The sequence below is a fragment of the Stylophora pistillata genome, chromosome 12 (genome assembly GCF_964205215.1).
Source record: "Stylophora pistillata chromosome 12, jaStyPist1.2, whole genome shotgun sequence".
Lineage (NCBI taxonomy): Eukaryota > Metazoa > Cnidaria > Anthozoa > Scleractinia > Pocilloporidae > Stylophora > Stylophora pistillata.
In genome coordinates, this window is record NC_142530.1 from 24,975,234 (window position 1) to 24,987,595 (window position 12,362).

A 12,362-nucleotide genomic window follows, 5' to 3' on the forward strand; every position below is an offset into this window, starting at 1 on the left:
AGCGCTGAACTCTGTGTTTTCTCCTATTTAACAAGTAAAGGCAGCATCGACTTTCGAAAATCTTTGTGGAACTCTCGTAGTTACACCGTAACAATAACTAGACTCTAATTTGAAAATCTGTTCGTAAACTAACTCTTGCAAACTATCTATTGTAAAATAAGTCTTGTAAACTAACCATTTTAAAAGAAGGCAACTCTAGATTACTAGCTAATATGATTGCTTTGCCTGAGATAACATCTTGCTTCTTAGAGGCCGTTGGAATTCCACCTGACGTAGACAATAGAGAAACATGCTTTCTGGACTCCTGTGGCGGTTTAGTTTTTAACTAAACCTATATCTCTTGTTTGTTCAGTTACTCCTTGTCTAGGAGGCGCGCTGTGGCGGTTTAGTTTTTAACTAAACCTATATCTCTTGTTTGTTCAGTTACTCCTTGTCTAGGAGGCGCGCTGTGGCGGTTTAGTTTTTAACTAAACCTATATCTCTTGTTTGTTCAGTTACTCCTAGTCTAGGAGGCGCGCTGTTGTGTGACTTGCATAAAGCAACGCAGCTCTACTAACATGCATGTCACGCTTTCTACATAATCCTTATCACTTACACAGCGAGCAACATGCATTGCACTCATATTTTCCATTTTTTTCTGTTCTTTCTTTAGCCATCAGCTCTGTAGTTGTCAAATTCTTTCCGTTTTCATACGAAATGGCACAATGATTTTTTTGTGAACATCGTAGCAACCTCTTTTCTCCATTATTTTGAAACCAACTATCAATCAGTTCATCTAAAAAGTCTTAGAAAAGGTCATGGAAAGTAATGGAAATATTTTCAGTTTAAAAGATTGCCAACACTGAACAAGCACTTTTCAAGCTTGTAAAGTTGATATCTTTAGACTTAAAGAAAACGTTATCCTTCATTAATCCATCATGCTTTTTTACGTTACTATTTTTTAATTCCCAATATCATGTTTGTCTTTGTTATCTCAATAAGTCGATCCGAAGAGCGATTTATAAGCAGTAACTAGTCGTTTTACGTCCCAGGCACGGAAGCTCTACAAAGCCATGTTGTACGAGAAGAAATGTATCTGGGCTGTTGGTATAATTCGCACCCACTTCTACGGATGGCAGGTCAGCGTTTATCCTGTAAATCTCAGAAGAGTTCAGCACATAACTTCGCTTCACGGTAGCAGTACATTATCCAGTGAACACCTGACGACATTAAACAAATTTTTGAACTAGTGAGCACTATCTTAATGTAACACCTCATCGAAATTCAGGTGTCGCGGCCAGAACGATGAATTGATAATCATATCTTGGGATTATTTAAAAGAGTTCACTGAAAAACAAACAAACAAGCAAACAAACAAATAACAACAACAACAACTACGACACACGCACACATCCAGAACCTGGAATAGCAGTTTGTACTTGAAAAACTTCTTTCATTTACCATACGCAGTTTTTCGACGGCCTCACCGAAACCCGTTTCCAAAATTGATACTGTCCATATATCGGTCTCTTATTGAATGATCCGTTTCTAGTCATTCCAAAATAATCTTTTAACTTCACCCTTTCAACTAATAGTACATATATGATCTCCGAAAAAAAAAAGCAGGGTTCCTAATTAGAGACCATTTGGCAATGAAAATTAACGACATACAACAACGACGTCTAGAAGCCATCTCGTCTCCATTTGTCAAGGAGCATGGGTGCTTGTAGTTCAAATTTATACTGAATATCGATACTGAGTATAATGAATTGCAAGTGATAAACATCAAAATAAGCTGCAATTCTGGTATCGTGAAATGATAGTAAATGAGAGTAAAAGGAGGGGGAAGTAAGAAGAAAACGAACAAAGTTAGTCATGTTGAATTCAGATCACCCAATTACTTAATGGCACCAATGGAATAGTTGACTTGATGTAAATAAAATTAATTGAAGGATTCTAGCACTGTTAACTATAGTTCATCGGCTAACTTCTTAATGAACAATTAATTATGATACTTTTTTAGAATTAACTACTTGTTAACCGTCAATTTGTAGTTCTCTATGATTTTACGGAAGTGGAAACGAGAGAGCAGAACAAACAACATATTGAATTAATTCCATTCAATTCCACCAGGCCCGCAAACTTTACAGATCCATGGTCCTTGAAAAGAAGCGCAACCAGGCTGCGACTATAATCGCAGCCTATTTTACAGGCTGGAAGGTGAATTGAGTGTGAAATCTTTTTTTCGTGATTAAGTTGTTAAATAAGGCACAATTAGTTACCTGGCGGATTTGTGGCACTCAGATCCTAAGTGAAAAGTTTGGTGTCGAAAAGTTTGGGTTTCTAAAGCCGAGAAAAGTTGAAATTTTGTTTGGACAATCACACTTTAAGTCACTTTTTTCTTGTTGCACTTCCAATCACTATTATTTTGTCAATTTGATTCCCTTTCCCATTCATTGCGTTCGATTCCACCGGGTCCGCTAACTATACAGATTCATAGTCCTTGGAAAGATACGCAACAAGGCCGCGACTATAGTAGCGGCATGCTAAACAGGCTGGAAGGTGAATGAAGAGTGAATTTAATCTTGATTTGTTCAGACAGTCGCACTTTAAGTCACTGCTATTTTGTCGCACCACCAACAATTATGGTTTTTCAATATGATTTCCTCTCGCATTCATTCCATTCGATTCCACCAGGCCCGCAAACTTTACAGATGCATGGTCCTTGAAAAGATACGCAACCAGGCTGCGACTATAATAGCGGCCTATTTTACAGGCTGTAAGGTGAATTAGAGTGAAATTTTTTTTTTTCGTGGTTAAGTTGTTAACTATGGTACTATTAGCCTGCATTGGGTGCGAATTTTTGGCGCAAATTATTCTAAGTGAAGAGCTCGGCCACCAAATGGTTTTTAAAGCCAGGAAGGCTTGAGAAAGACAATTTTTTTACCAAGGGGGTGGATATAGAGTAAAGATAAGAGAAAAATAGTAGGAAGAAGAGGGACCCGTCCCCTCCTCTCTTCGTCCACTTCAACTTCAGTCAAACTTTGCCGATCAGTAAACCAAGTTGGTCCTCTTCATGATTCACCTGCACTGCAGGCCAAGAAACCACGCGCACTCTGATTGGTTTGAAACCAACCGTGAATGAATTGTATAACTTTCCACAGTTCGTGCCGTATTCTGTTCATTCACTTTGTGAGATAGCTGAATTTAGTGGTATGAACGCGAGCTTCGAAGACATTTAATCTCTTTGTAAGATGCAGAGAGAGCCGTCACTTGAGAAGATGTTACGTTGCCGCCAAAAATTCGTGTCTTTACCTTTGTCGCCGGTAGCGTGGTTTGCCGTTTTGCTGCGTTGTAACAGTTTCTAGCTTTGGGTAAAGGTAACGAATCTGATCCAACCGACGTGTCGGCCGACACACTACCGACACACCACCGATGCTGTACAAACAGCCGCTGTCGAACCTGGCTTTCTATAAGGTCAGGCTCGTTTTTCGAAGGTTCCAACATCCCGCTGAGTACGTGGCTTCATCTAATGTTCCTGTGGGCTATCAAGGCTTCTGGAAGTAACATCGCCAGACTGACTAGCCTTTCAAAGCCTACAGTGATCCGTGCGCTGAGCGACTTACGAACGGTATGTTCGACGAAAATTATGAACGCTGACATGAAGATCGGAGGTGTAGGAAAAACAGTGGAGATCGACGAGTCGAAGTTTGGAGCCAAGCAAAAGTACCAACGAGGCAGAGTCTTTCTATAAGGTCCGGCCAACGTGTCGGCCGACGCGTCGGTTGGATCAGATTCGTTACCTTACCTTAGCTTTGCTTGGATGTAACCAAACACATATTCAAGGAATTTGCATACACGAAAATCATATATGTGCACCACGGTTTTAAGAAATTTATGAAAGCGATTCTCGCAGTAGTGAACGTTTCTTATGAAGTAGTGAAAATAAGGCCTTATTTTCACTACTACGTAAGTAGTGTTTTTTTTTTTTTTTTTTTGAAATTTCTTACATAAGTAGGTCAAGTAGTGTTCATTTCTGCGAGAATCACTGTTATACTTAACAATTATTCGCCGAAGGCGAGGTGAATATCGTCGAATAATTCCCGAGACGAAGTCAAGAGGATTATTCGACAATATTCACCGAACCTGAGGCGAATAATTGTTTTAGTATAATTTCTGAGCTGAACAGCAGAGAAATTTCTAAAATCATAACATTTTAGTAACATTTATTAACATTTTATTTTAACATTTTGTATAAACCGCGTGGAGCGTCATATAAGGAACCGCTCGACCAATCAGATTTCTTGAAACTCTTCGCTCTGCTCTGAAAGTATTCTAAAAACACATATTACTCAGCCTTCTTTAAGATGCAGGTTGATATCATTTCAACTCGGTGAAGTCTAAATAGTAACAAGAGAATTTTAGTGCCACCAGCTTATGCGCCGCTAAAGTAGATGTATCGCATTAAGCTCGCAAAGATTTCAAAGTAATTTCCTACGAGGAGTCGAGTTATCTCGGCTTGAATAATGTTACGCCTCGGAACCTTGTGATTAGCCTGGAAAATTCGCGACGGCTTTTAAACCATAAAGAGGCAAACTCGGTCTCCACATAGTCACTTGCGCGTTCGTGTGCATGTGGATATAAAAATGTGTTAACTTACTTTTCTGTTGGCCGTTGTGACAGCTTTGGTTTTGGTTCGACCAGCGATCTGACAAAGGTTAATCTAACCATACCTTCGATTTCTAGGCAGAATAACACTGAATAAGACTTATGACTAACTTAAAACTAACGTAATTTTGAAAACCGAGACTAAGTGTATGTTGCCTTATTAAAAACAAAAACAAACAAAAATGGAAAAGACAAGTAAATCAGGAAATTAAACTAAAAGAAATTTTTTTTTGTTACGTTGTCTAGGTTCGTCGTGAGTACCATCCCAAGTTCAGAAAGAATGCAGCTCCAAAGATCATGAAATTTCTTCGCCTTTACCTGGTATGTAGCCTTTTTAAAAAAACTTCTGTCATCACTTGTAAATTATATGTCATCTGCCTCTTTATACTTTGCCAATCACAAATAATTTTATTTACGATTTTTGACTAATTACAGTGTTACAGATATTTGACCAAGTTAAAGACCAACCTACCGTCCTTATCACCTTTGGATACGCATTGGCCTTCATCTTCACCAATGTTTAGGGAGACAAACAATCTTCTTAAGGGCATTTACCACTCTTGGAGAGTAAGTGGTCGCCTTTTAGCCTTACCGTACGAAAACGATCTAACGATCTAACGTAATACTAAATTTTGGCGGAGGCTATAGTTTCTATTCATTTTAGGCCTTTTTTCACTTATATTTCTGAATTTTGCTCAAGGAGGTAGGAAGACTCGTCTAATAGTTTGTCAACTCACTCAGGTTTCGCTCTTATCCTCTCTAGTGTAAGAAATTCAGAGAAAGATGTCCTCCCGAAAAGCGAGCGATTCTGAAAGAAAAACTCCAAGCCAGCGAGGTTTTCAAAGACAAAAAATCATCGTATCCTTCCACGTAAGTTTGGTAACTTTTTGATACAATCAATTATGATTCTCCTCGGTGAAATACCGTCTCTTGTTGGTGTTTATTGCTGTGGTGTAGAAGGCAGGATTTTTTTTCGTAAATTGTTGAGAATCACCGCGTCATGTTCAGTGCAGACAAACATGTGCAGTGCCTTCTTAGGTCATTCATGAACCAGATAAAAAAATAAAAATAAAAATAAAAAAAATAAAAAAAAAATAAAAAAAGAATAAATTGTGCTTAAGAGACTCACCTGCAGAACTGCTCCTTTGATGGAAAGCGGCCAGCCCATCGTAAGTTGAAACACCCCACCCTCACCCTCCCCCCACCCTCCCCCTTCCCCCCACCCCCCCCCCCCCCACACCACCAATCTCCAAAATCTCATTAGGCTTCCTTGCCCAAGGAAACGATACAAGGACCTTGGCCGAAGAACGACCCGGACCTTGTAATCCAGACTCCAGCGCAAAATCCACATGGCCGAAGCATCTCCCCTCCGCCGGACAGTGTATTAAATAGTCCATGGTTGTCGTTCTTCTTCGTCCCTGTGGAATGGGAAATGTTTCTCTTAATTTATCAACACAATAGCAAAGTGTCATTAAAAAAAAACAAAAAAAAAACACGCCGCTGAAGCGTTCAGGGAGATTGAAACCTTTTTTCGTGGTATTCCTGTTTTTTAGGGTAGCAGTTCCTTTCCAAAGCGATCGTGTCAACCTCAGTGCTAATCCGAAGTGGAAAAAGAACACTGGTAACAACAACCAACGGATTGTGTGGGCAGATTCTGTGTTAAAGATCAATAGAAAAGACGGCAAGGTCTACAAAAATGTTTTATTGTTGCGTATTAATATTTTCAGTTTGTTGATCAGAAATTCATTGGATGAGAGAGGGTAGAGGACAAAACAGTTTTATGTTAACTGTGGAACAGGCGCGAAGAAAAGTGAAACGTTTCATGCGGTGATTTGCTTGTCCTTTCCTTACAAAGCTTTCAGAAGAATTTCCTACTGGGAGGCAAAAGTTATTCCATCACGACGATGACGTCACGGTTAATCGAAAGCGGTGTTTGCGACCTTCAGATACGAGTTCTTCTACGAGCGATATGCTAACATATATTTCTGGTATCTACGAGTGATATGCAAACATATATTTCTTTAAAGATTTAATACCCTCAATACAAAGCACAATCTGAAGGCTTGGTTTCACGAAACTTAGTTTTCGTCTGGATTTGTAACGTAAGTGTTTCGAGTGGGGAACTTCCCCACGATCTACTTTTTCAGTTACTTCCTCTCATAGTTGGAACATTTACGCCATTCGGAACGAACTCCGCAAGGATTACTTTACAAACATACAAGTGAGCTGTAATTTCCATGTTTCTACTGTTTCTCCTTCAGGTAGTACCTCACATTTTGACCATTTCGGACACTGAGATGCTGGTATTAGACCCGAAGTCTTTCCTCACGAAATACAACGTAGATTTGGGAGACATTCAGAGAATCTCCGTGAGTCCGCTGAAAGATGGAGTAATCGTGTTCCACATTCGCACGGTAGGTGTTGTTTATTCTTTAATCTTTCTCCTAATGGACTAAATAGATAATACAAATTTGGTCACCGTAAAGAGTTCTTGAAGCCCATGTTTCGAGCGTTAGTCCCTCCTCTGAGAGACCCCCTCGCTCTTACCAAGGGCTAACCACCCCTCACCGAAGCAGCTCTACAGTTTCTTTAGGAACTTACCCACTTTGTTCTTTTTTCCTAATGGTTTGGCTGGAGATAAAATTTTGTTAAGAGTTAAAGTCAATTTATTTAACGTATATTTTGTGCAACCAACCTTGGAACATTTTCTGTCAGTTTCCAAGAACCTAATTATTATAACTCTTTAGAAAATGATATTAAAGAATCTAATTCTCTCCACTCATTCAAAACGAAACTGAAAAAAAAGATTATGTGAATTATTAGCTTAAAAATTCTTTTAGTAATTACTTATCTTTGTTCATATATTTGATATTATCTTAAAACACATTTGTTTACGATGAATATATGAAGTTCATATATTTTGAACTGCGGTTATAGATACGTATGATGCACGATCCTCGCAGTAGAGAGCGCTATTTATGCAAAAGCGAAAATCAGACCTGTTAGCGAAAATCACATTGTTACATACTTTATCATACTTAAGCCTTCATTGTATTTTACCTTCCATCCTGGCCTTACTGTTACTGTTAACTTCTTTTTTTTTTTTTTTTTTCCCACTCTGAGGGGGCCCAATATCTATAAGCCCCATGGTTTCTCTTTGGCCTTCCTCGCCACTTTTATTGGTTTTTGTGTGACTGTCTTGTTTTTATCGTTATTTGCATTTTGTGGTGAGAATAGTATTTGTATTTTTGTGGTAAATAAAAAAAAATAGGTAAATAAAATTAAAAAATAGATCATAATTAGAAGATTAAATTTTCGATTGATGTTTCAGATTTTGTGTCTCATATTGTTAGAGGGGCGACCATTAACGTGTTTTGAGCCATCCTCTTATTCATTTCAATTATATCTTTTACTGAAATTCATTGATTGTAACGTAGATTTGTAGTCTTGTATAACGAGAGTTTTTTTCAGCTGATAATTAATTTCGATCTTGTATAATTAATAATAATATTATAATAAATAAATAATAAATAAATAAAATAAATAAATAATATAATTAATAATATAATTGCTAATTAATTTCGATCTTGTATTCCTATCAGGACAAACAAGATAAGAACCATCTGAAAGGTGACTTCGTGTTCCACACAGAGCATGTGGTCGAGTTAGTGGCCAAGCTGTTAGTACAAGCAGAATCCCAACAAGACATGTCTGCCGCTGTTCATGTTTCTGACAGGTGAAAAGGGAATGGGTACTAATAGGGGATCAGCCTGTAACTCCCCTTTACGGTACAAGATAATATTCTCTTTGTTATAATATCCATTCTTTGCTCAGACAACAAGTGATGAGAATTTTGCGAACTGATCAGAGAGAAGGTATTATCCAAAAGTAACTATCAAGGAAATCCATGAAAGCTAGAGGAGGGAACTGCTAACTCAAGAGAGTCATGGGATTCAGGGTGCGGTTCGATTGGGTGTCGCACAACCAAACCTAAAATAATTTTAACAGCCAATCATTATCACAGCGAGCCAATGAGAACTCATAGAACTTAGCAGACTGCAAACGCGGTAGAGCGTTAGGGCGCGTTTCGATCGAGTGTCGCACAACCAAACGTAAAATAATCAGTACAGCAGTCAATCATTATTACAACGACCCAATGAGAACTCACAGTAAGAAGACTGCCTGAAACGCGGGAAAACGCGAGTGCGTGGCGTTCGGTGTTAGTTTTAAATCTAATCGGTTGAAATGCTGGCGAGAGTTTTCAGGACCAGTCACAAAGCGAAATGAAGCACAACAAAAGCAAAGCCGAGTTATTTTCTACATTTTCTAAATTACCTCAAAAGGTCTCTTGCAAAGGGATTGAGAATCAGCAGGAGGAAAAGTTTTGCAAAAGGCTATTAAGAACCGTGGATTCCAGAGAATGTTTTGGTCTCATGCAGTCTCCAGAAATCTTGACCAGGAAACTCGTTGTTCCAGGAGACTAATTGTTAACTGATTGGTGACTGAAAGTTTGAGTGCGAACCTGTAATAGAAACTTACCCTCCTTCATAACGTTAAGTCATCACGCGTGTGTCTGTTTTGTTAGGTATACTAGATCAGTATTCTTTTTTTTTTTTCCTTTTCAGGATCGCTGTGAATTTTTCTGGGACCTCTGTCGAGCTGCTCTTTAAGCGATCAGACAAAGATCTTCCTCAGCCGTTATTGTGTAAAAGAAAAGGAGCTGTCGTAGAAGTCTTAGTTTGATTATTTTCTTCCCAAATCGTACAGCACTAGTTTGGTTTGTGCATTATCTGACTTACAGCAAGCAAAGCGTTCGTGGTGTCGTGGTTTTTACACCCTTTTATAATGAGTAAATTATTTAAAAATATCTTAACAATTTCAAGTTATCGCCATACATTTGTTTCAAAGGTTTAACCTTTTTAACGTTTATTGTAATCGGCAGGATACGAACATTTACAAATCTTTCGCAAATGGTTGGGCCTTTTCCTTTTTCTCATCAGGGTTTTTGATAGCATTCCCTCGAACAATAAAACATTGATACATTCCTGGCGGATTCTTTGAACAAGAAGCTATTTAAAACATTAATTTTACTCATTGAACGTGTTTGTTTGTTTGTTTTTTTTTTGCTCCTGTTTCCTTATTGAGGAAAGATGTAAAAAAAAAGTGATCATAAAACGTATTTTACAATAAAATTATTACTTGTCAGCTCGTCTTTCTTGTTTTCATTGTTTTTGTAAAAGCAACAGCAACAACATCGCAAGTCAAGGAATTGCAGAGACAGTTATTGAGAATTTCGGCTTAGAAACCACCGAGCAACATGCACACTCGATAAGCTATGTGAAACAGTTTGTTGTTTTATTTCATGTGGACCACCAGTTGTTAAGTCCTAAATTATGACGTAATATACGATGGGACTTTACCACGGATACTAGCCACCCCTTTCCTTTCGAATGGGTCCTTATCCATGACGGTTTTGTTCTTTTGCATCCATTCCGCCAATCAAACATACACTTAATTACGCTCCGTATAAAAGACCCATATCTTCGAAGCTTAAACAAGTCGACGTTAATGGTTGTAGATAGGTTATTGCACTAAAGAGTGTTGAATTATTCAGTCTTCTGTGAATTGTTTAATGTTCGGTTCATCTAAGGTAGGTCAATAGCAAATCCAAGACTACGGATCACAGTTTAGATGTGAAATCCGGTTACTTGGGGTGTGTTTACACGAGAGAGTGTCATCGAGACTAAAAAAAGCCTTGACCCTGATTATTTAGAAAGTAGTCTTTCATGTGGATGCCCTTTTACAGACAAAAGAATTGTCTAGACTTTGGTATATCAACCGCTGTCGGCCGCGTCTGAGATTTGCATGTAGAATACACTCAAATTAGATTTGAAATGTGACACGTGCATCATATCCTGTTTAAGGCTTTCTGTCTTGGAAGGTTCACTATTGAAGAGCTAAGCTAAAAATTTCAAAGTGTACACCTCATGTAACCCACAGTCTTCTTCTTACTCTCTGCCAAACAATTCTTATGCTCTCAGTTTGGAGAATTTGGTATTGGATTAACTTATAATCCCCCGCTAATTGGTATTTTTTCTATTCTTGTCTCTAGTCTGCTTGATTTTGTAAGGAGAAATTCTGTGTTGGTTACTCATGGGAGTTGGAGGGACTGCAACTTGTTTGGAGGATTTGGCGGACTGTACCTGCTCAGCATAATTGCAGAAGTGCCCGCTCTTCTTCCCCCTGGACTTTATCACCACAGAGGACGCTTCCGATATAACTGACAGATTTAGATCGTGTTTATATTCAATTGGATAAATTTATTTATTCTGACCACTACAGAAAGGAGCAAAAATATAAATAGCACCCCATCGGCTTTTGCACCCTCGTGCAGTATCGTGACCATTGACCGGGACATCTCCCAGGGGACTAGTACACCACACGCAACAGAGCTGCTATAGCTAGTTTGCACGTATCTGAGAGGATTACGATTCGCGGTCAAAGGAATGTCCTAGCCTGATGTTTTTCTGTCGATAGGCGAGAAAATGTGGACAGGAACCATCGGATTAAATGGCTAGGGAGTTAAATCTTGGGTTTGCTTGGTTTTTACTTTGCTGCTTCGTCGCGATAGCAAGACCAGAGCAAGATGAATCAGGTAAGTTTTTCCTTTCGTATTGGAGGTTACATTTTGTGTAATTGTCGTTACGTTCGGCCCTTAATTGGGGTTTTCAGACCTTACTGTGTACGCAGAGGAGTCCTTGTGCTATGTGAAGATAACTAATTTTAGTTCGACCGGCAAGTATCCAGGGAAGCCTGAAAAACTGCGTTGATAAATTGAGGTGCGCGTCAATCTCTGAACACTTTAGATAACGCAGCCAGAATCTGGCTTATTCGTTACGTAAAAGTCTCTGAACAGGCAGATAATTATGTATTCTTCGCGAATTTAAGCTTATATTTGATACAGCTGAGGCGATCTCTTTTCATTGCTTAATTGCGTTCCTGCTGGGATCATGTATAACAAAGAAAACTCTTCGATCCGTGTAAAAACTGTCGACAATGAACTATAATTGAGTGGAAAGCCTAATTATAATGAATGTTTATAATTGTAGCGATTGATAATACGGTCGATTTGGGGTTTTGCGGTCCCATTAGTGTTCATTTTTCGCTCTACAGTCTTAAGATTTCGTTCTCTCGTAATGGTTCAACAACAGAAATTCATATCTTTCGAAGTTCGAGTGTTAAAATCTTGAACAGCAATGAAATACGATATTTACGCTCTGTTACTGCTTCAGAGGATGAGATAAATATATACAATTTTCTTGGAGAGTAAATTAACTCAGGGACTGTATTTTGTATTGATCAAGGCTAAGGAAGTACTCTAGAAATCATTAAGACTGAAGCTATGCTCATGCTAAGGCTATTTTGGTATTAGAATAAAATGACAGTTTTGAAATATTTGTATTCAACAAGTACGTAACAAGTGTAAACCCGATCCGTCGAAGCTTAAATCTTGATTTCAAGGTCGAGCTATAATTACACACGATGGAATTCAAAGAAATCAGTTCTTTACTAAAACGCAATTTACAAAATTTCTCTACTGAACAAAGAGAAAGAGATGTCACCGGGAAGCAAGTAATTTTCCCCGGTAATGTGCACCAACAGATATCGATTTTCCCTGTATTGGGGACTAGCGAGTGATGATCGAGCTCGAAAAA

The 12,362-nt window shown here is 38.5% G+C and overlaps 2 protein-coding genes across 9 annotated transcripts in view; both read left to right on the forward strand.

The window, feature by feature from the left end:
• LOC111323569 (unconventional myosin-Ib) overlaps positions 1–9,852 on the forward strand; it is a 32,686-nt gene extending 22,834 nt beyond the window's left edge. For 2 of the 6 annotated variants that reach the window (XM_022926948.2, XM_022926949.2), the window contains 10 exons: positions 1,032–1,118; positions 2,113–2,199; positions 2,677–2,763; positions 4,894–4,968; positions 5,083–5,214; positions 5,411–5,517; positions 6,201–6,333; positions 6,909–7,061; positions 8,250–8,383; positions 9,273–9,852. In XM_022926948.2, coding sequence (XP_022782683.2) covers positions 1,032–1,118; positions 2,113–2,199; positions 2,677–2,763; positions 4,894–4,968; positions 5,083–5,214; positions 5,411–5,517; positions 6,201–6,333; positions 6,909–7,061; positions 8,250–8,383; positions 9,273–9,390 — 1,113 coding nt within the window. In that variant the 3' untranslated portion in view covers positions 9,391–9,852. The remainder of the gene's footprint in view (positions 1–1,031; positions 1,119–2,112; positions 2,200–2,676; positions 2,764–4,893; positions 4,969–5,082; positions 5,215–5,410; positions 5,518–6,200; positions 6,334–6,908; positions 7,062–8,249; positions 8,384–9,272) is intronic. The other 4 variants (XM_022926950.2, XM_088741524.1, XM_022926951.2 and 1 more) reach the window with 3 other exon arrangements.
• A 150-nt stretch (positions 9,853–10,002) lies between these two features.
• The window catches only part of LOC111323581 (polycystin-1-related protein), a 52,602-nt gene continuing 50,242 nt past the window's right edge, over positions 10,003–12,362 (forward strand). For all 3 annotated transcript variants that reach the window (XM_022926969.2, XM_088741520.1, XM_088741521.1), the window contains exon 1: positions 10,003–11,302. In XM_022926969.2, the coding sequence (XP_022782704.1) occupies positions 11,218–11,302 (85 nt within the window). In that variant the 5' untranslated portion in view covers positions 10,003–11,217. The remainder of the gene's footprint in view (positions 11,303–12,362) is intronic.